The 22,833-nt window shown below is 45.5% G+C and overlaps 1 protein-coding gene across 5 annotated transcripts in view; it reads left to right on the forward strand.

The window, feature by feature from the left end:
• The window catches only part of KANSL3 (KAT8 regulatory NSL complex subunit 3), an 83,359-nt gene that overhangs the window by 14,817 nt on the left and 45,709 nt on the right, over positions 1 to 22,833 (forward strand). For all 5 annotated transcript variants that reach the window (XM_056571349.1, XM_056571353.1, XM_056571352.1 and 2 more), the window contains exons 2-10: positions 983 to 1,246; positions 7,759 to 7,929; positions 9,420 to 9,510; positions 12,215 to 12,400; positions 12,809 to 12,940; positions 13,044 to 13,160; positions 15,983 to 16,084; positions 16,285 to 16,356; positions 21,150 to 21,224. In XM_056571349.1, coding sequence (XP_056427324.1) covers positions 1,032 to 1,246; positions 7,759 to 7,929; positions 9,420 to 9,510; positions 12,215 to 12,400; positions 12,809 to 12,940; positions 13,044 to 13,160; positions 15,983 to 16,084; positions 16,285 to 16,356; positions 21,150 to 21,224 — 1,161 coding nt within the window. In that variant the 5' untranslated portion in view covers positions 983 to 1,031. The remainder of the gene's footprint in view (positions 1 to 982; positions 1,247 to 7,758; positions 7,930 to 9,419; positions 9,511 to 12,214; positions 12,401 to 12,808; positions 12,941 to 13,043; positions 13,161 to 15,982; positions 16,085 to 16,284; positions 16,357 to 21,149; positions 21,225 to 22,833) is intronic.

Genomic DNA, 22,833 nt, shown 5'->3' on the forward strand with positions numbered 1-22,833 from the left:
TCAGTAAGCAAAAGTAAAAAGTGGGACCGATACCTTATCCCCGCAGCTCCTCGAGATGGAAAATGAAACCGAACAGGCAGGTAACATGGTATTCCAGGTGCGACGGTGCTAGGGCAAATGTGTAGCAATCAATATAGTGAATTCAAAAGGAAAAACAGGCATCCTGCACTCACCGTGTTAGCTCTATTCATTCGGCTCCCATCTCGGGCTGCTCCTCCGGACCAGTGGACAAGGTAGCGTGGGGCGCTCAGAGGCAACTGCCGGCGGTTTCACGCATAGGTATGCGCTTCTGCTGGCCTCCTTATGTTTTATGTATGTGTCCATTTAGAATGCTGCCGTATATGTACCGATGCTAATTGTTATTCACTTCGTTCATTAAAGTGCAAGTCGCTCATGATGCTTTATCAGCAGGAGTGCGCCTTTTGGCACATGACATAATGTAGGTGCTTACTACTTCCATTGGGACCACACCACGAGCGGAACAATGCATTGTTGGCTACTTTATACCCATGGGAAAATGATTTTTTTTTTTCTGTGTAGTCTACTGTGCTATTCCTTACAGTATATGCAAAAATATACTTTGTGGCCAAAGTGTTAATTGGACTCATCAGAGATGTTTTCTAGTAGAAGTAAAACTTCTTTCTTATAACACCCTGTGAGTTTCGTACATGGGCCCTTCACTCATATATAGGACACATGTACGAAACTTGTGGGCATTGACACTTTGCATTTTATAATGTATTGGTAACATGGCATTGTTCATGTTTTTGTTGCTATCCATATCTATTTAATGTAGGATTTATGATACATGGTAAACAGGAATTTAGTTTAGTCAATCACGCTTTACAATGTTTGGTGATTTCTCAAAAAGGTTGGATTTTTTATGTTGTATCTGGGCTTTCCCCATATAAAAAATTTAAGTAGTATTGCAAATCCTCATGTTAGACTAATTTCTTTTTGTTTATTATGTTTGTTTGAACAGGATTTAGAATAGTGCTTTCTCCAGTCTCTGGGTCTCTGGAGCAGTAAAGATGACACATAGGACAAGTGAACGAGACTTACAATCCTCTGCAAGAAGAATGGGCACCTCACTCCTTTTCCAATTGTCGGTACATGAGCGAGAGTTGGACTTGGTATTTCTTGACCACAGCTATGCAAAACCTTGGAGTGCCCATCCGGATGCCAGTAATGCCCGTCCCACTCGTACTCTTTTTATTACTCCACGAAGACAACAAGAAAGTGCAGTGTAAGTTTAAAGTTTATGTATTAGTTCTGTTATATGTGTGGCTTCTGGGCAAATTATCATAGCCTGAGCATGGCCAATTTGACCTTATTCAAGATACCCATACATATTAGACGGCAAATAAGGCTACACTGTTCTCTTTTTTTTTTTTTCACATTCACCATGTATGTGAGGAAAAAATATAATGCCAAGATCTGGTATGTATTGGCATCTTTCTGTATTAAAAAGTATCCAGCAAAAAAAAAAAAAAAAAGTGTGTGTGTGTGTGTATATATATATATATATATATATATATATATATATATATGTGTATATGTATATATATATATATAGTGGACATTAAACTTATTTTCTCTATCGGATCCATTGGGGGACACAGACCGTGGGTGTATGCTGCTGTCTCTAGGAGGTATGACACTATGGCAACAAAGAAGTCGGCTTCTCCCAGCAGGATATACCCGCCTCCAGGCCCTGAGCTAATCACTTTAAGCTTAGTGTCTGAAGGAGGTGGACATGGTCTGGATTTCTCCAGACCAGGTCTTATGTTTTATTATTTTCCTAGTTAGGGAATGTGTTAGTTTTTTATTCCATTTTCTTTCATGTTTTCAGGTGGGGACTCAGGAACTGTGGCTCACTGTTTCCCCATTGCGAGTAAGGGGGCACAGACATTGCGTATATGCGCTGTTCACCCCCTCTCGCCAACGGTCAGCGCCTGGGGTTGTATCTCATGGGTCCGGGTCACCCTCATGGGCCCGGCATGATGCAGGTGATAAAAGCTGGCGGAAGACTTCATGAGGTAAGTTCTTCTGACTGAGGTGAGTATATTTCCCTTTCTCCTTAGGTGCAGATTTGCAACAGCTGGAGACCCTCAGTTTTTGGCCCACTTTTCTCATGGGTCCAATGGGGCTGGCCTGGACAGGGGGTCCTTTATTACTGGGGGGGAGCAGTGACAGTTTGGATGGGGCACAACTCTCTCCACTTTATTCATATATATATATATATATATATATGAGTGTGTGTGTGTGGAACATCTGTGTGTGTGTTTTACATTGAAGTGGCTGACAGCCGAGGCGTTCTCTATGCGGGCGCTCTGAGCGCCGGTTTACTTTCACTTTCGGCAGCGGCTGCTGCCAGCGGCATCTAGTCCGCTCAGTTCCCCGCGAGCGCACATGCATTCGCATGTTCACTCGGGGCAAGGAGCGGGCGCCATTACAGCCTTCTTGTTAATGCTTGGCGGCCCGGTGCGCTATAGCTCCGCCCACCCAGGGCAGCCGAAGCTTCTCTGGGCGTGAACTGTACACCAATCAGCGCTGTGCGCGTGCGATTGGTGGCAGGGGCCAATCAGCGGTGCCCCCTGCTCCTAACACGCCCCTCACTTGCTATTGGCCGGCATTTCTCCTCTTTGACAGCCTGCAGACCACCACGGGTTCGAGTCCCGGGGTGGGACAGTGTGTTACAGTGTTGTGGTTTAATTTTTTAAATAGGCCCATTGTGGTCTATGGGGATCTCAAGGCATGTGAAACAGTAAGATAAGCAGACTGTATCAACAACACAGTGAAATGGAACACAGTCTTGGGTGAGAGAGGCCCAGAACGGCCTTCCTCTAAACAGTTAACTGGAGTGTTAGCCACTCCTTTACTCTGTTAACACTGTAACTCTAAACTGTCTGGTTCTGGTAAACCACTTGTTCTGCCTGCTCCACTACTCCCCCAGACCCCCCTGCAACTCTACCCCGGTTGTTCTTCCCGACCCGGTGGGTTCGGCCGCCCCTCCAGCCTGGGTTCCCTCCCTCTCCCCGTCTATATCCGACTTGGCTCAGGTCTCCCGTTATGTGATGACTGCCTTGGAGAGGCCCTCCGGAGGGTCCCGCTCTCCTCCTATTCTGACGCTCTCGCAGCATCATAGGGGTGTGTCATCTGACTCATCCACCGAGACTTCTGGCAGACACGGGTGCTCCCCTCGCAGGCATCGCCCCGTTGCTCCGACCTGTAGCAAACGTCGCTCCTCTAGAGAATGCTCCCAGGGTCGCCGCTTTGGCTCTCCAGACCCGCGTACCAGGTCAGTCTCTCTCTCTTCCAGGGCCGCCTCACACGTTCCCATTCACCTGGAGAACTTGTGGAAGAAGTTTCTGATTCTGCCTCCGACTCGGAGGACCGCACGGATGTGCCTAATGTGGTGTACTCATTGGTTGCGGCCATAAGAGACACCTTCCAGCTAAAGGACCCAGGAACTTCGGACGTGGTCCAGAAGTTTCCTTTCATCGTGCCCGACCTCTTCCAGGGTTGCCTCACCTCGTTCCCATTCACCTGAAGAACTTGTGGATGAGGTTTCTGATTCGGCCTCCGACTCAGAGGACTGCACGGATGTGCCTGATGTGGTGTACTCAGTGGCTGCGGCCATAAGAGACACCTTCCATCTAAAGGACCCAGGAACTTCGGACGTAGCTCCCGAAGTCTCCTTTCTTTGTGCCCGACCGGCACTGAAGACTTTCAGCTCTCACGCTGAATTTTACGCCCTGCTGGTATCTGCCTAAAGTCATCCTGACAAGAAGTTTCAGGAAACGAAGAAGGTTCAAGCGCGGTATTCCTTCGCCAAGGACCTCATTGCTCGGTGGACCTCCTCTCCAACTGTGGATCCGCCGGTCTCCCGCCTCTCTAAGGCGCCTACCCGGCCTTTGGCTGATGCGGCGGCCTTCAAGGATCCAGTGGACATGAAGGTGGATACTTTGGCAATCTCTGCCCTTGAGGCAGCAGGTTCTTCCTGCTTTTGCTTCTGCCTGGGTGTCAATGGCCCTTTTTAGTATGGTCTTCCAACGCCGCCAGGGTAGTCTTCAAGAACCCTCCGGAGGATTTATTTAATCTAGCTCTCCGATGCTCCGCAGCTGGGGATTTTTTCTGTGTTCTGCTTCCATGTGCAGCCACTCTGCTGCCTTTACCACAAGCTACCTGGTAGCCACCGTCCCTGCATGTGGCTTTAAGCCTGGAATGCGGATGCCACCTTCAAGAAGTGAGGCGACGGTCGGAAAAAGAGTTCTTTATTACCTCTGGTAAGACCCACAGAACCGCTTCCGTCGTAAGTCCTCCTTCCGGTTCTGCGGACCTTTGGTACCAACAAAGGGTACCAACAAAGGGTCCAGCCAGGAGCCTTCATGGGAAGAGGGCTCCTCTTTCCGATCCCATTCCTCCTGGAGATCGGCTATCCGTTCCGGCCGTTTGGCGGCCCCATCAGGCACCCGTAGGCCTTCCTCGGCCTGAAGGGTCCCCCCCCCCCCCACCCGTCGACCTCTCTCGGGTGGTTGGTTGCCTCTTACCCGCCAGGATGCCTGGACATGCAGCTTCAGGGGAACGTTTTCGAGGTTTATTCCAACCTCTCTGTGGTCTCTAAGAAAGGCGCTTCTGTTCGCCCAGACTTGGTTCTCGAGTATCTCAGCCAGCATCTTGCCTTCCCATCCCGAATGGAGTCTCACCGTTCGGTGCTGGTGTCCATGGTTCAAGGGGAGTTTTCGTTCCTCGGTGGACATCAGGATGCCTGCCTCCACATCTCATTGTTTCCCGGTCATCAGCGGTACCTCCGCTCTGCAGCTCCGGACAGTCATTTTCTATTGTGGCTATCCATTTCGGTCTGGCCACTTCTCCGCGGACCTTTACCAAAGTCCTAGCGCCTGTGATAGCCTTTTTTACGGACAACAGTTGTTTCCGTGATTCCTTATTTGGACTACCTCCTGATCTGAGCTCCAGGGCTCAGATCCTGGAGAGTCTTAGTCTCAACCTCCAGACCTTGTCTCACTTCGGTTGGATGGTCATTTGGGACAAGCCCAACCGTTCTCCTGGGGCTCCAGTTCGATGCGGCCTCTGCCCGCTTTCGACTCCGCCGACTCTTTACAAGAGTCTGATGCCTTCGGCTCCCTGCTCCAGTTTCCATTCGCTTTTGCGTGGATGTCCTGGGTCGATTGGCAGCGGCCGTGGAGGCCGAGCCATTTGCCCAGTTTCATCACCGACCTCTTCAACTGGGCATTTTCTTCCGGTGTGACAGGTCTCCATTGTCACTCGGCCGCAAGATCGTTCTCTCTCGTCAGTCTTGTTGGTCCCTTCTATGGTGGCTTCGTGTCCCTGCCTGTCCATCCCTGCCTGTCTGTCAGGCTGGGGAGGTGTTTTCAGGGACCAACCAGCCTGAGGTCTTGGCCCCCTGAGAAACTTTTTCCCCTTCAACATTTTGGGGCCTAGGGCAATTCTTTCTTTGCTTGCTTCTTGGGAATTTACCTCCTGGGCGGAACTCAGGTTTCCGGCCATCTCAGTTATCTTCAGTCTGGCCGTCCCTGGGATGTGATCTGGGCCGGTCCTCAGTCGTCCAAGGCCACTGGTCCCTACATCCAGGGGTGTTTGCTGTGATCTGCAACACCTGGGGCGCTCCAGGTGTGGATCTCTGCTTGTCCCGCCACAACCGAAGCGTTCCTCTCTCTTGGTTGAGCCCTGCCCTACCTTGTCTATTTGGTGGTTGGGCTTTGCCCTACCTTATCTGTTTCCTCCCTTTCTTCTCCTTTTGGGGTCCTGAGGAAACTCTCAGTGGGACGTTTCAGCCATTCTAGTGGCCCAGCCTGGGCCCGGCGGGCGTGGTAAGTCGTCATGGTCAGGCTCCTGAACGACTTAACGTTGCGCCTTCCCTATCGTCCAAACCTCCTATCTCTGCCACCCCTATTACCGTCTCTGCTTTGACCGTGTGGCGGTCGAGATCGCGGTTTTGAGAGCCGCGGAAGTCATTCGCACCATGCTCAGGGCTCAATAGTCCTCTTCGGCAAAAATTTACTACCGTACCTGGCTGTCTTATTTTAGTTTGTGTGAAGCTCAGGTCTTGTGTCCTGTTACCTTTTCGGTTTCCCGTCTTCTCTCTTTCTTGCAGTCGGGATTGGAACTGGGGTTGTCTCTCAGTTCCCTTAAGGGTCAGGTTTCGACCCTTTCTATTCTTTTCAAGCGTCCTCTAGCTTCTAATTCTCATGTCCGGACCTTTCTTCACGGAGTGGCGCATGCTGTCCCTCCTTATCGGTCACCTCCCCCTTGGGACTTGAATCTGGTTCTGGGGTACTCCAAGGCGAACCTTTTGAACTCCTTGGGGAGGTGTCCCTGCGCCTCCTTTCTTGGAAAGTGGCATTTTCTTGTTATCACCTCCATTAGGAGAGTGTCTGAATTGGCAGCTCTCTCTTGCCGTTCTCCATTTCTGGTGCTTCACCAGGACAAGGTTGTCTTCCGGCCAGATCCTTCCTTTTTGTCTAAGGTTGTTTCGACCTTTCATTGTTCTTCCGTCCTTTTTGTCCCACTCCTTCTCATTCTAGGGAGCATTTACTCCACAAACTGGATGTGGTTCGGGCTGTTAGGTATTGCCTCTCTATCTCTTCTTCGTCTCATCAGTGCGATTCCTTTTTCGTCCTTACGGAAGGTCGTCGTAAGGGACAACCTGCTTCCAAGGCCACCACTTCTCTGTGGATCCGGTCTGCCATTTCGGAAGCCTATCGCTGTAGGGGGAAGATTCCTCCCTTCAGGGTTGTGGCTCATTCTACCTGTTTCTGTTGGGGCATCCTGGGCTCTCCAGAACAAGCCTCGGCCTCGCAGATTGCAAGGCGGCTACTTGGTTGTCTTTGCACACTTTCTCGAGGTTCTACCGGGTTCATACCTTCACATCGGCTGATGCTAGTCTGGGTCGTAAACTGCTGCAGGAGGCAGTGGAACAGCTGTCTGCCTGACTATCTGCCCACCCAAGGGATGGCTTTGGTACGTCCCACCGTCTGTGTCCCCCAATGGAGCCAATAGAGAAAAGGAGATTTTTTTAACACTTACCGTAAAATCTCTTTCTCGAAGGATCCATTGGGGGACACAGCTCTCGCCCTTTTGAGTTTCTCTTTGGTTCTCTGTCCAAGGGTGTGTTCAGTTATATCTTTTCTTCTGGTTCTCGGACAGTTCGTGTTTTTTCCTTGAACTGTCGGTCCTCTCCTATTGCTCTGGTACTAAAACTGATTAGCTCAGGGCCTGGAGGCGGGTATATCCTGCTGGGAGGAGCCGACTTCTTTGTTGCCATAGTGTCATACCTCCTAGAGACAGCAGCATACACCCACGGTCTGTGTCCCCCAATGGATCCTTCAAGAAAGAGATTTTACGGTAAGTGTTAAAAAATGTCCTTTTATATTGCCCGTCTATGGTTTGTTTTCAGCATAAAATGCAAGAACATTTGATTGTGGACTCTGTATTAAAGGGGTATATAAGGGCGTCAGTTTTATGCATAATTCTGCTGAGGAAAAAGGAAAAAAAATATAATTTTAACTCACTGCTGGCAATGAGAAAGGTGAATATTTTTTGAGCAGCCTGAGCAGGGTTATTTAGAAAAAGAAACTCCCTGGAATAACTCTTTAATGCATTTTTTCATATTTAAACAACACTGCTCAATGCCATGATTGGTCATCCACCTTTTCAAGTATTAAAGAAACCACATTTTGAAGTGCATTGTGTTAATGTTGAGTTCATTTACAGTGAAGCAGATGTCCCCATTGATGTGGAGACTGTTCCTCCAACACCCATGCCGTTATATGACAACCAAAAGGCAAGAAGTGTTATGAGTGAGTGTGAACGTCATGTGATTTTTGTGCGCACAGACACTGATGCTCCTCCACCACCTGATGATTGGGAAGATCATGTTAACAGGTGGGATTTTCTTATGTTTTTACTAAGTGTATTTAATATCCCTAGCAATATACCTCAATCCTAATCAAGCACTACAGTTTTCCATGATCAGCTGCTTACTTTGCTTCAAGTCAAGCAGACTTTTCTAAGCAGGGAATTATTTCCATTTACTGCAGATGTGTAATGAAGGGCTATACTATACTTCATTTGAAAGCATTTACTACACAGTACTGTTTTTATTACAAAGCAATTAAATCTTTTCAGTAGTTTCACACATAATTGCTCACCACTTACTGGCCCAAAATGTGATGTTTATAGCTTGTCATCTAAAGTTACGATCTGTAGTTCAGCTTTCTTGTAGCTCATACTCAATTGCAACACTAGGAGTTAAATGGGCACTGTCAGATAAAAAAAAAAGGTCTCAGGACTCCCCCAGGCATTTGCACGGGATGCCTGCTGAATCCCAGTCCGGTTCCCACCCAGGTACGCCCTGAGTGCTTAAAAGGGCACTGTCAGATACAAAAGCTTTTGATATGTTGTAAAGCATGTATAACCAATAGGTTTTCCAATTGCTTTCATTAGAAAATTTTCAGTATTTCATATTGAAAAAAAGTCAAACAACTGACCCCCCTGCCTGCTTGGACACATACTAGTCCTGCTGTGTCCATGCATCATCACCTACGTCATGGACACACTTCCTTGATTGACAGCTGTGAGCGCAGGGCTCACAGCTGGAGGAAAAGTCCTCCCACTGTCGGCTTGTGTCCCACTACTGTCAGTGAGGACAAGCTGGAAGTTGTAGTTTTGCTAATGCTAGGGGAGATGTGAGCAGGCAACATACTGAGGGAGGGGGCGGAGACCTGCACAGTGAGGCCATGCCCCCTCCCTTTGAGAGGAATTCAGACTAGTGTAATAAAAAAATTTCAAAGTGGAATTCAAAGTGTAATAAAAAAAACTAATAAAGGTGCTAGACACATAAACATTTGATGTACATGGTCAGGATTAGGTACTGAGTGATATATTAAAAAAAAATTTTTTATTGGATCTGATGGGTACGCTTTAAAATTGGGTTTGTCTATGAAACAGCAGAAAACCGCAAGAAAATAATGTGAGGTTCAGCAGCGAGGGAGCACAATATAAAGTGCAGAAGAGGCTCACGCTTTCGCAACCGAGAAAACATTGGATGGATAGGGGAAGACTGTTGTAGTGTCAGCAATGCACAATGTGAACTATTTTCTGCTCATGGGAAGCCCAGTCAACTTTTTCTGAAGGAGCACACAGGGAGCAGAATTGTGACCAAAAAAGATAATTGTAAATGTGGAGGGGATAGGATTGCTGTTGCTTTTTGTGTAAAGCCTCTGCAGCCTTCTTTTTGTGTAAAGTCTCTGCTGCAGGCTTTAGTCTAAACACCCAAATACCCCTTGAAATTTCAAAATTAAATTTAGAATTTCTATTTATCCTTAAATTTGAACTAATGTACAGAAATTCATTTTGTCATGCTTTCTTTTTAGAACTGGCTGGACAACGTCTCAGAATAAACTTTTTAATAAGATTTTGAAAGCTCTTCAATCTGATCGTCTTGCTCGACTCGCTAATGATGGTGTAAGTATAATTTAAATACTATATACAGTGGTCCCTCAACAAACGATGGTAATTCGTTCCAAACGACCCATCGTTTGTCGAATCCATCGTATGTTGAGGGATCCGTGCAATGTAAAGTATAGGAAGCTGTACTCACCTGTCCCCGTCGCTCCGGACCAGGTCCTCACCGCTCCCGATGCTGTCCCAGGGGCTCCCGATGCTGTCCCGCTGCTCCGGTGTCTTCTTCGCGATCCTCCGGCTTCTTCCGCATCTTCTGCAGGGTCCGGGCCTCGCTTTCAGGTGACGTTATTACGCTGCTGCGCCGGCGCGGCGTGCGTAGTGACGTAATAACAACGCCGGAAAGCGAGGGCCGGACCCTGGAGAAGAAGCGCAAGACACCGGAGGATCGTGAAGTGGACCCGGAGCAGCGGGGATAGGTAAGCGAACCTGCAAGGGATGGTTAAACTGCTATCCGACAGCAGCTTAAGCATTTTGCGCTGTCGGATAGCAGTTAATGCGATGGCCCCGACATATAAAAGCATCGTATGTTGATGCTGACATCGACATGCGATGGCCTCTGAGAGGCCATCGTATGTCGATTTTATCATATGTCGGGGCCATCGTAGGTCGGGGGGTTACTGTACTATATATATATATGTGGTAGAGGGTGTTGGAAGGGCAAATGTTATAACCCTTAGGGCAGATGGTATTAACCCTTTGTGTTCATGACGCCAGGGCGTGGTTATCCTCTACACCACCCGAGGTATGGCCGCTGGTTCCTCGACCAGGCGCGTGGTAAATAATCACTCCGATACAAGGTTATGAAACAACGGCAGCTTTACTGAGCCAGACAGATGTTAAAGTCTTTACAGCTCAGTTTAGGCACAAAGAGATGACCAGTGCACTTCAGGAGGCTTGTTGGCTCGCTGGGACTTGTAGTGGACTTGGACTCAATTATACAACCCACACTGACGTTAGACTTGACAGACTTGACTATGCTGACTAGACTTCTCCCATGTATTTAGGCTAACCAGGCTTTGACTTTCACCTGCAGGGGGTTACACGGATAGTGGCTGCGTAGTTAGGCCTTGCTCTCCCTCAGGAACACCAGACACTCTCAGATCTTCACTTGTCTGTAGCTCAGTATGCACTAAACTCTGAGCTAAGCTGACTCCTCCCTGCTATATAAGGGAGCAATTTGGAGGGGTCCCATAGGTCACCAACAATCACCTGGTCACTTACAACTTCCTTGGTTACATAGGGCTTAACATCAGGATTTAACCCCTTAACGACCATGGATGTATGTTTACATCTGTGGCCAGCTCCTGTAATGTGAAACGCGCTTCATATCTGCAGGGTCCCGGTTGCTATCGGCAACCGGGACCCACGGCTAATATCTGACATCGCAGATCGGGCTGATGTTCGGTATTAACCCTTTAGACTCCACGATCAAAGTTGATCGTGGCATCTAAACCGAGATAAATCACTGCCGGTTAGCTCAGCGGAGCTGTTCGGGACTACTGCGGTGAAATCGCGGCATCCTGAACAGCTGAGAGGACAGCAGGAGGTGCTTTACCTCGCTTCTCGCTTCAGGCTTGAGCAATCAAGCGCAGATTACAATGATCAATGCTACGCTTATGGCAGTGGGAGGGAACAGTGTATGCAATCAAAGTATTGCAAGTAATAGTCCTCTATGGGGGCAAAAAAAAATGTAAAAATAGTTTTAAAAAAAAATGTTAGTGATTTAACCCCTTCCTAAGTAAAAGTTTGAATCGCCCCTTTTCCCATTTAAAAAAAAAAAATATGAAAATAAAAATGTGGTATTGCCACATGTGTAAATGTCCGAACTATAAAAATATAATGTTAATTAAACCGCACGGTCAATGGCGCACATGTAAAAAAAATTCCAAAGTATAAAATTGCGTGTTTAAATGTTATAAAAAGTGATAAAGTCCGATCAAAACAATCATGGTCCGATAAACTTCAGATCGCGGTGCAAAAAATGAGCCCTCATACGACCCCGTATACAGAAAAATAAAAAAAGTTATAGGGGTCAGAAGAGGACAGTTTAAACATACTAATTTTGGTGCATATAGTTATAATTTTTTTTAAGTAGTAAAATAAAGAAAAACCTATATACATTGGGTATCATTGTAACCATATGGACCTACAGAATAAATATATGGTGTCATTTTTACTGAAAAGTTACAAAATGGCAGTTTTTTTTTTTTTTTCAATTTTTCCCCACAAATATTTTTTTCTGTGTTCGCTGTTAATGTTGCGGTGAAATGATTGATGTCATTACAATTGGTGGTGCAAAAAATAAGCCCTCATATGAGTCTGTAGGTGAAATTGAAAGTGTTAGGAGTTTTAGAAGGTGATAAGGAAAAATTGAAAGTGCAAAAACAGAAAAACCTGTGGTCCTTAAAGGGTAAAAGATACAAACACTTAACACATTAGTGCAATACATTAACTCTATTTAGGCAATGAGAGTTCTGAGGAGTGTGGGGGCCAGAGGACTGTGACTGAGTCCATCTGATGGGACCAATAGTGTACAGAAGGGCCACTTCTGTACGGGGCCACCACATATATATATATATATATATATATATATATATATATATATATATATTTTTTTTTTTTTTTTATTTATTATTATATACTATATTGTAAACTGTTGAATTGTGTGAGAAGATAATAATCATCATGCATTATCACTTTCCAGGCAGTTAATGAGCCAGTACTGAGAAGGATTGCAGTAGATAAGTGTGCCCGTCGTGTACGACAAGCTTTGGCCTCAGTTGGTTGGGATACCAAGTTGGTTCAGTGGCTACATACTACTCTTGTGGAGACACTTAGCTTGCCCTTGCTTGCTGCATATCTTGATGCATTGCAGACACTGAAAGGAAAGGTAAATGTTTGTTTGCTGTATAGAATTGTGTGTACATTTTCTGTGGTATGGTTATATTCACCCAGTTTTTTCATGCGGATTTGAAATATGTGGTGTAAATAAGTCACCCAATTTATTACATGGAAACTAAGTCAAGAAGGATGCACATTAGCCCCATTGAACAAGAATAGTTCACAATCTGATCTGCTGCATACAAGCTGCTGAAATCTGGGGGTATGCCTTAGATTTCTTCCAAGGATTCTACAATGTATTTAAAAAAAAGAAAAATCTATCTAGTAAATAAACCATAATCTCTTATTATGGTCAAATGTTTACAAAATATTATGGTTATACAAAACTACACGGTTTTTAGGGTATGTGCAGTTCACATAACATGGTTTATTGAATTTTCTCCTGTATGCCCCGCAGATCCCAGCTCTTATTGACCGCATGCTCCTGGCATCCACTGTCAGGGCAGGAGGTGCTAGCGCAGAGGCATTATCTTTGCTATTGAAGAGACCATGGGACCCAGCAATTGGAGTATTGTCTCACAACAAACCTGTAAGTAACCTTGATGTGTAAATGCTTTTTATAGTTTTTTTTTATTTTTTTTTTATGCCAATATGTTAATATCTTATGTTTCTTTTGTGTTTGTTCTGCATAGAGCAAGCTTCCAGGCCCCCCTCTAATCCTGATTGCTCCATCAGGACCCACAAATTCTATATTCCCTACTTCACGACGACACAGATTCTGGCAATCCCAGCTCTCTTGCTTGGCCAAGGTTGGTTTATATCCTGCTTTAGGGTATGTTGACACATAGCGTATATGCTGCAGATTTAATGCAAGGTAATGTAGGGAGAAACCTATCAATTAACTTAGCCTGGCAGGTCAAACCCAGTGAGACAGTCTCCTAAACACTTCACTGGGTGTTACGGTTTGGTCTTAAACTATGTCTTTCCTTGAAAGACCGTATTGAGTCAAAGTAAAATCTAGTTGCCAGTAACAAGGCTGGCTTGCTTTAATTTATCCCTCTAACTTTGCCTGTTATTCCTGAATAGTACATCCATAGGATGCATTTAACATAGGATCTCATCAGTATAATTGTTGGCTATATTACAATGGGGATTAAAAGTTTGGGCACCCCAGGTAAAAATTTGTATTAAGGTGAATAAAGAAGCCAAGGAAAGATGGAAAAATCTCCAAAAGGCATCAAATTACAGATTAGACATTCTTATAATATGTCAACAAAAATTAGATTTTATTTCCATCATTTATACTTTAAAAATAACAGAAAACAAAAAAATGGTGTCTGCAAAAGTTTGGGCACCCTGCAGAATTTATAGCATGCAGTGCCACCTTGGCAAAGCTGAGACCTGCCAGTGTCATGGATTGTTCTCAATCATCATCTGGGAAGACCAGGTGATGTCAATCTCAAAGGTTTTAAATGCCCAGACTCATCTGACCTTGCCCCAACAATCAGCACCATGGGTTCTTCTAAGCAGTTGTCTAGAAATCTGAAACTGAAAAGAGTTGACGCTCACAAAGCTGGAAAAGGCTATAAGAAGATAGCAAAATGTTTTCAGATGTCAATATCCTCTGTTCGGAATGTAATTAAGAAATGGCAGTCATCAGGAACAGTGGAAGTTAAAGGAGTACTCCGGAGCGCTGGTACTTAAAAAAAAAAAAAAAAGTTTACCTCGTCTGATAGCTCTTTCAAAGACCTTTCCAACGATACCTCATTTGTCAAATTTGTCCCAGCCATTCTCTTGTAATTGCCACCTGTAGCAGTAAGCAGCCTTGTCATAAAGACTACATTTCCCATGACTCCCTGCACCAGCTTCCTGTTAGCTGCTGCTCTCTCCCCCTCCTCCCCCCCCCCAGGAAATTATAATAAATCATAATAAATTGCCGAAGGCTGTCCGGGCATGCTGGGAGTTGTAGTTTTGCAACAGCTGGAGGCACCCTGGTTGGGAAACGCTGCACTAGCGGTGTCACAAGAATGCCTCCCATCCCTACCATCACCGCTTGCGGGGTTGCATGCGGCTAACGTAGTACTGCGCAGGCGCAGCACTACGCATATAGCGTAGGGCTAACGTAGGCAGCGATAGGAGCCTAGCGTTAGCCCTACGCTATTTGCGTAGTACTGCGCATGCGCAGAATAAATTAACTTTGGGGGAGTAGCCTACTCCGGGCTGGGAGGCCGGCACAGCCCGCAGTGACTCATGGGAGCGATGAGTCACCGGGCTAAGATGGCGGCGGTGCAAAAGAAACAGTGGTCGAGCGTCATAGATTGAAGAAAAAGGAGCCAGCTTCCGTTAGAAGGAGAAATGCGGGAGAAGACCAGGAAAAGAGCGATATGGATAAGTTAAGTAATTTACAATGTTATATAACTTTGCTTTAGGGTTAGTTTACCATAAAAAAAAACCTAGCATCGGAGTACTCCTTTAAAGCGAGATCTGGAAGACCAAGACAAATATCAGACAGAACGGCTCGCAGGATTGTGAGAAAAACCCACGTTTGACTGCTCAATCTCTCCAGAAAGATCTGGCAGACACTGGAGTTGTGGTTCACTATTCCACTATAAAGAGATACTTGTACAAATATGGTCTTCATGGAAGAGTCATCAGAAGAAAACCTCTTCTACGTCCTCATCACAAAAAACAGCGTTTGAACTTTGCAAATTAACATATAGACAAGCCTGATGCATTTTGGAAACAAGTTCTGTGGACCGATGAGGTTAAAATTGAACTTTTTGGCCGGAATGAGCAAAGGTACGTTTGGAGAAGAAGGGGAACAGAATTTAATGAAAAGAACCTCTGTCCAACTGTTAAGCATGGGGATGGATCAATCATGCTTTGGGGTTGTATTGCAGCCAGCGGCGCAGGGAACATCTCACGAGTAGAAGGTAAAATGGATTTAATAAAATTTCAGCAAATTATGAATGCTAACTTGATGCCATATGTGAAAAAGCTGAAGTTAAAGAGAGGATGGCTTCTACAAATGGATAATAATCCTAAACACACCTCGAAATCCACCAGGGATTACATCAAGAGGCGTAAACTGAAGGATTTGCCATGGCCTTCACAATCTCCTGACTTCAACATCATTGAAAATCTATGGATAGACCTTAAAAAAGCAGTGCATGACAGACAGCCCAGAAATCTCAAAGAACTGGAAGACTTTTGTAAGGAAGAATGGGCAAAGATACCTCAAACAAGAATTGAAAGACTCTTGGCTGGCTACAAAAAGCGTTTACAAGCTGTGATACTTGCCAAAGGAGGCAGTACAAGATATTAACTCTGCAGGGTGCCCAAACTTTTCCAGCCGCCATTTTTTTGTTTTCTGTTATTTTGAAAGTGTAAATTATGGAAATGAAATCTAACTTTTTGATATTTTATAAGAATGTCTAATCTGTAATTTGATGCCTTTTGGAGATTTTTCCATCTTTCCTTGGCTTCTTTATGCACATTAATACAAATTTTTACCTGGAGTGCCCAAACTATTGATCCCCACTGTATTCTATCATATTCCATCATATTCTAAAAGTTTCTCACACAATGTGATAACCATTGTAATTGCATGTTTTTTTCCGATACTTCATAGGTTATTCCTGTTGGCTCCCAACTGGTAAACAGTGGCGTTGGACTAACCTCTTTACAGTGCCTGGAAAACATGATTGCTGGATTACGGGGAAAAGTTATTGAGGTACATTATAAAACTTATAAGTGATGGGGACCTCTATTGATCCATTCATTTTTAAATTCCTTTTCTGGACAGTCTTGGAATTTGAACTAAACTGGTCTGTAAAAGGATTCTATTGTTGGAAGCAGATGATCACGCAAAGAATTTCCTTTGTAGATAAACATTTGTTGGATAGTTATCACTTTTTTTTGTTCTGCATATAGGTCCACAACCATTTTCCTCACAAGCCTGTCATTTTGATTGGGTGGAATACAGGAGCTTTAGTTGCCTGCCATGTAAGTAGTGACTCATGCATACTATGTACATTTAAAGGTTTTTACCACTTTGGACACTTATCCTTATCCACAGGTTAGGAATAAGTGTCTGCTCGTGACAGTCTGATCACTGATACTCCCCCTCTCCCCATGATCTCGACAATGGTGGGACTCGAAATGAAAACAAAGTGTGCAGACTCAACTGATCGTCCATTCATTGTCTATGGGAGTGACTTAGATAGCTGAGCTCTGTACTCTATCTTTGGCACTCCATTAGACAATGAGTGGAGAAGCGGTCAAGTCTGTGCACAGCAGCTCCATCTAGAGCCCTACTCTCGATTTACAGGGGCTCCCAGCGCTCAGACTGCCCCTGAGCAGGCCTTTATCCCCAATCCTGTGGACTGCTTTCAATGTTATTTAAAAAATGTTTTACAATTTAGCTCATGTAAAGTCTTTGTAACTCATTCTCGTAGGTGGTTGTCCTGCTTACTCTGACCCAGATAGAGAACAGAGAGAGCCAACACTGCTTGTAGCTGTCATTTTTGTTAGTGTTAGAAATAACACCATAGAGGTGTAGGAGCTTGTACAAAGTAAATCATAGTTGTAGGGAGGAAAGAGCATCCAGGTTTTCAGAGAGGGTAGATCACTTAGACAAGTGTTTTTCAAGCATGGTCTTCAAGACCCCCCAGCAGGTCATGTTTTCAGGATTTCCTTAGTCTTTCACAGGTGATATAACTGTGGTGATGCCTGATTCACTGACCATAATTATATCACCTGTGAAAGACTAAGGAAATCCAGAAAACATGACCTGTTGGGGGGTCTTGAGGACTGCACTTGAGAAACACTGACTTTGGCTATACTGCAGCAAAATATAAATGGAAAGATAGCGCATACAGCATTTTGCAGGAGATACCACAAAGCCAATGTATAAGTGGAGAGAGAGTAGACCATCTTTGGGAAACTACAAGGAAGGAGCAGGAAATCACACATTTCTCACCGTCAGGCTGGTGCCTTGCTAGTGTAATATGGATACATTTTTGCATCCGTATTACTGCTGAAATTCATGGCTGGCATTTGGAGTCATCAGAACCAGGGCTGTGGAGTCGGTAGATAAATGTTCCGACTCCAGAGTTTTCTGTACTTCCAACTCCGACTCTCCGACTCCTCTGTATTAATATGCGAATGTATTTTATACATTCCTTGAAGGAAAGAAAGGTAACATACCTGTCATTACCACAGGACTACTGGCTGGGAAGCCAACAGTCTACTGTATTGAACAGTTTGTGTGCTGATCTGCTGCTGAAGATAGGGCAGTGGGAGGATCAAGGAAGGGGCATTTATTATAAAACATGATTTCCCTAGTAGAATCCCATAGTCATGTTTAAAGGGGTACTCCACCCCTAGACATCTTCTCCCCGGGGTCCTGCTGCTGGTGACCCCCGGGATCGCCGCTGCGGCACCGCGCTTTCATTACTACACAGAGCGAGTTCGGGGGACGGATACAGAGCGATACAGTGGACAGAGCAGTGTAATGTCATAGCTCCTCCCCTCGTGACATCACGGCCCACCCCCTTAATGCAAGTCTATGGCAGGGGGCGTGAAGACCGCCACGCCCCCTCTCATAGACTTGTATTGAGGGGGCTGGCCGTGACCTCACGAGGGGCAGAGCCATGACGTAACGGTGCTCCAACCCCTGTATCGCCAGTCATTACGCACAGCGAACTCGCTCTGTGCAGTAATGATAGCGCGGTGCCGCAGCAGCAATCCCGGGGGTCCCCAGCAGTGGGACCACGGCGATCTGACATCTTATCCCCTATCCTTTGGATAGGGGATAAGATGTCTAGGTGTGGAGTACCCCTTTAAGCTAACAATCGAGTTTACACGTTTTTATAGCCTTAGCTGAATGGCAGCAGTTTTTCCAATGGTTTACAGCTTCAGTCCTGAACTATTGACCCTCCATTCCCTTCACTTATACAAGTGTCTCTTTCCTTAACCCCTTATCAGTGAGAGGCTAGGTTACCCATGGGTTCCCTGTAACAGCAGAACACAACACTATGGAAAGTATAAGTATTGCCGCTCCTAATCTTCACGGTCACTTAACGTGTTTGTTTTGCGGTTACGTGAGGCACTGCATGCATTGGTCTTTATTCTTAAAATAGAGAAGTCATTAATTATAACTTTTTGTGAATTGAGACATTTAAACTTGCTTTTTTTTTTTATTCCAATCTAAATTTAGTCGGAGTCGGTGCATTGTTTGCCGACTCCAGGTACCCAAAATTTTGTCCGACTCCCGACTCCACAGCCCTGATCAGAACTGCCGGGTCTCTCAGCCATCATATGCATGCAGAAATGCATCTGTATTACACTGGTGTGAACCCAGTCTGTCAGCACAATACATGAAGCAGTGCTAGTAAAATAGAGCAAATGAGGGCAGCAGCGTCTTGGAATCATTGACCACACATGCAGTGTGTGTAATTGGGAGGGAAACGCCTCAATAAGAACAGTCTGAAATTAGAAGTGGGTTCCTGCGAACTGCAAATGAATTAAATAATTAAGGTTGCAGCTTGAAATTAGTTAGGTGCGACCCTAAAATCAATGTAAATAGGTGTCTATAGCTTTCAATATTTATAAATTCCTATTTTTATTGATATTTACATTTTTATAACACCTCAAATGCATCATTTATCCCACAGTGCTTTTTGTACAAACATTACAAATACTATTTCAGAGCTAGCAGTACTGCAGCAGGACTCTGACTGCCAGGGGGGTATCTGCTCCAGTAAAGAGGGAAGGTGGAGTGCAGGGCAGGCCAGACAGGTGCTGGTAGTGGGGGACTCAATAATTAGGGGGACAGACAGGGCAATCTGTCACAAAGACCGGGATCGCCGAACAGTGTGTTGTCTTCCTGGCGCTCGAGTTTGGCACATCGCGGATCGGGTTGCCAGGTTGCTGGGTGGGTCTGGAGAAGACCCAGCAGTCATGGTACATATTGGCACCAATTACAAAGTAAGAGGTAGGTGTAGTGTCCTTTAAAAATGATTTCAGGGACTTAGGCCGCAAGCTTAAGGCAAGGACCTCCAAGGTAATATTTTCTGAAATATTACCTGTACCATGAGCCACACCAGAGAGGCAGTGGGAGATCAGGGAGGTAAACAAGTGGCTCAGAAGCTGATGTAGGAAGGAGGGGTTTGGGTTTATGGAGAACTGGGCTGACTTCGCTTTGAGATACCGGCTCTACCATAGGTACGGGCTGCACCTCAATGGGGAGGGTGCAGCTGTGCTTGGGGAGAAGATGGCTAGAAGGGTGGAGGAGTGTTTAAACTAGGGACTGGGGGGGAGGGAACCTACAACATAGAGGGGGAAGATAGTGTAGATAGAGAGGGGGGACTTATTAATGTACCTGGGGGTGGAGCGGAGAGAGGGGTTAGAATTGTTAATAGGGATAGGCTTCATAGGAAGAAAAAAATGTACACCATTGAATTGCTTGTTGACTAATGCCAGAAGTCTGATCAATAAAACTGACAAACTGGAGCTGATAAAGTCTGAGGAGGATTATGACCTAGTGGGTATAACAGAGACTTGGTTGGACGATAGCTGTGACTGGGCGGTCAACATACAGGGTTATAATCTATTCAGGAAAGATCGGCCAAAACGGAAAGGGGGAGGAGTTTGTCTTTATGTAAAGCCCAGTCTGAAGGCCGCACTGCGGGAGGATATACGGGAGGGAAACTATAATGTGGAGTCATTATGCTACCCATAATGACTCCACATTATAGTTTCCCTAATATATGGAGATAAAAAAAAATTCTGATAGGGGTTTAGTATAAGCCACCAAACATAATGGAAGAGGCAGAAGATCAATTACTGAGGCAAATAAACAAGGCAGAAAATCAGAATGAGGTGATAATAATGGGGGTCTTTAACTATCTTGATGTAAACTAGGAGACTGAGACCTGTTAATCTCATAAAGGAAACAGGTTTCTGACTATAGCTAAAGACAATTATCTGTCCCAAATGGTGCAGGGCCCAACCAGAGGGGGCACCCTACTAGACTTAATATTAACCAACAGACCGAGTAACTAATGTGCAAGTAGAAGGATACCTAGGAATCTAAAAAACCTAAATAGACAAATCACCAGGTCCAGATGGCATTCACCCCCGTGTTCTAAAGGAATAAAAGGGGTACTCCGGCCCCAAGACATCTTATCCCCTATCCATGCCCCTCCCATAGACTTGCATTGAGGGGATGGGGCGTGACGTCACGGACTTCCGTTCCGGTGGTCGGGACCCAGACCCTCCAGTGCTTTCGGAGCAGAAACAGGTGGGTGCCGCATGCTATATTGCAGGGGGTCCCCAGCGGCGGGACCCCTGCGATCAGACATCTTATCCCCTATCCTTTGGATTGGGGATAAGATGTCTAGGGGGGGGGAGTTCCCCTTTAATACAAATTTTTACCTGGGGTGCCCAAACTTTTGATCCCCACTGTAAGAGCTCTGAGACTGTGGAATTCTCTCCCGGAGGAGGTGGTCACGGTGAACTCTGTAAAAGAGTTCAAAAGGGGTCTGGATGCATTCTTGGAGAACAATAACATCGCTGGTTATGTATACTAGATTTATAGTGACAGAACAGTGATCCAGGGATTTATTCTGACTGCTGTATTTGGAGTCGGGAAGGAATTTTTACCTCTAGTATGAGTTTTTTTTGCCTTCCTCTGGATCAACTCAGTAGGGACTCATTAGGGTTATAGGTTGAACTTGATTGACTCTGGTCTTTTTTCAACCTTATGAACTATGTAACTATTCCGTCTTGTTCAGGTTTCTCTTATGGAATATGTGACCGCAGTGGTGTGTTTGGGTTTCCCTCTGCTCACTATTGATGGACCAAGGGGGGTAAGTATTGTTAAAAATCATATTGCCTAGTAAAAAAAATACTCAGTGAAAGACTAAAAGTTCAGTTTACCTGAGCTACAGAAAAACAAGAAAGAAAATTATATTGTTTATTACTAATTGAAAGAACTTTTCTTAAATGGGCACTGTCAAATAAAAAAACTTTTTATATGTTGTACATCTTGGCAAAACATAAAATGTTCTTATGAAGTTGATTAGAAAGGTTAATTTCCTTTATATAGAAATCATGGCTTATAAAATTATGGCTTTGTCCAAGCTGAAGCACAGGCATGGACAGAGTTCAGTAAATGAGGATGGGCTAGCACACCTCTGTGCTCTGTCCTGTCTGATAGCACTTGTCTGATCTCTCTCCTGTCTGATAGTACTCCTCTGTGCTCTCCCCTGTCTGATAGGACTCCTCTGTGCTCCCTCCTGTCTGATAGTACTCCTCTGTGCTCTCTCCTGTCTAATAGTACTCCTCTGTGCTCTCTCCTGTCTGATAGTACTCCTGTGCTCCCTCCTGTCTGATAGCACTCCTCTGTGCTCTCCCCTGTCTGATAGGACTCCTCTGTGCTCCTTCCTGTCTGATAGTACTCCTCTGTGCTCTCTCCTGCCTGATAGCATTCCTCTGTGCTCTCTCCTGTCTGATAGCACTTTTCTGTGCTCTCTCCTGTCTGATAGCACTCCTCTGTGCTCTCTCCTGTCTAATAGTACTCCTCTGTGCTCTCTCCTTTCTGATAGTACTCCTGTGCTCCCTCCTGTCGGATAGCACTCCTCTGTGCTCCCTCCTGTCGGATAGCACTCCTCTGTGCTCTCCCCTGTCTGATAGGACTCCTCTGTGCTCCTTCCTGTCTGATAGTACTCCTCTGTGCTCTCTCCTTCCTGATAGCATTCCTCTGTGCTCTCTCCTGTCTGATAGCACTCCACTGTGCTCTCTCCTGTCTGATAGCACTCCTCTGTGCTCTCTCCTGTCTGATAGCACTCCTCTGTGCTCTCTCCTGTCTGATAGCACTCCTCTGTGCTCTCTCCTGACTGCTAGCACTCCTCTGTGCTCTCTCCTGTCTGATAGCACTCCTCTGTGCTCTCTCCTGTCTGTTAGTACTCCTCTGTGCTCTCTCCTGTCTGTTAGTACTCCTCTGTGCTGTCTCCTGTCTGTTAGTACTCCTCTGTGCTGTCTCCTGTCTGATAGCACTCTTCTGTGCTCTCTCCTGTCTGATAGTACTCCTCTGTGCTCTCTCCCGACTGATAGCACTCCTCTGTGCTCTCTCCTGTCTGATAGCACTCCTCTGTGCTCTCTCCTGTCTGTTAGTACTCCTCTGTGCTCTCTCCTTTCTGATAGCACTCCTCTGTGCTCTCTCCTGTCTGATAGCACTCCTCTGTTCTCTCTCCCGTCTGATAGTACTCCTCTGGACTCTCTCCCGACTGTTAGCACTCCTCTGCGCTCTCTCCTGTCTGATAGCACTTTTCTGTGCTCTCTCCTGTCTGATAGCACTCCTCTGTGCTCTCTCCCGTCTGATAGTACTCCTCTGTGCTCTCTCCCGACTGCTAGCACTCCTCTGCGCTCTCTCCTGTCTGATAGCACTCCTCTAGATATTAGAAAGGTTAATGTTTG

This window comes from Hyla sarda, chromosome 4, assembly GCF_029499605.1.
Source record: "Hyla sarda isolate aHylSar1 chromosome 4, aHylSar1.hap1, whole genome shotgun sequence".
Lineage (NCBI taxonomy): Eukaryota > Metazoa > Chordata > Amphibia > Anura > Hylidae > Hyla > Hyla sarda.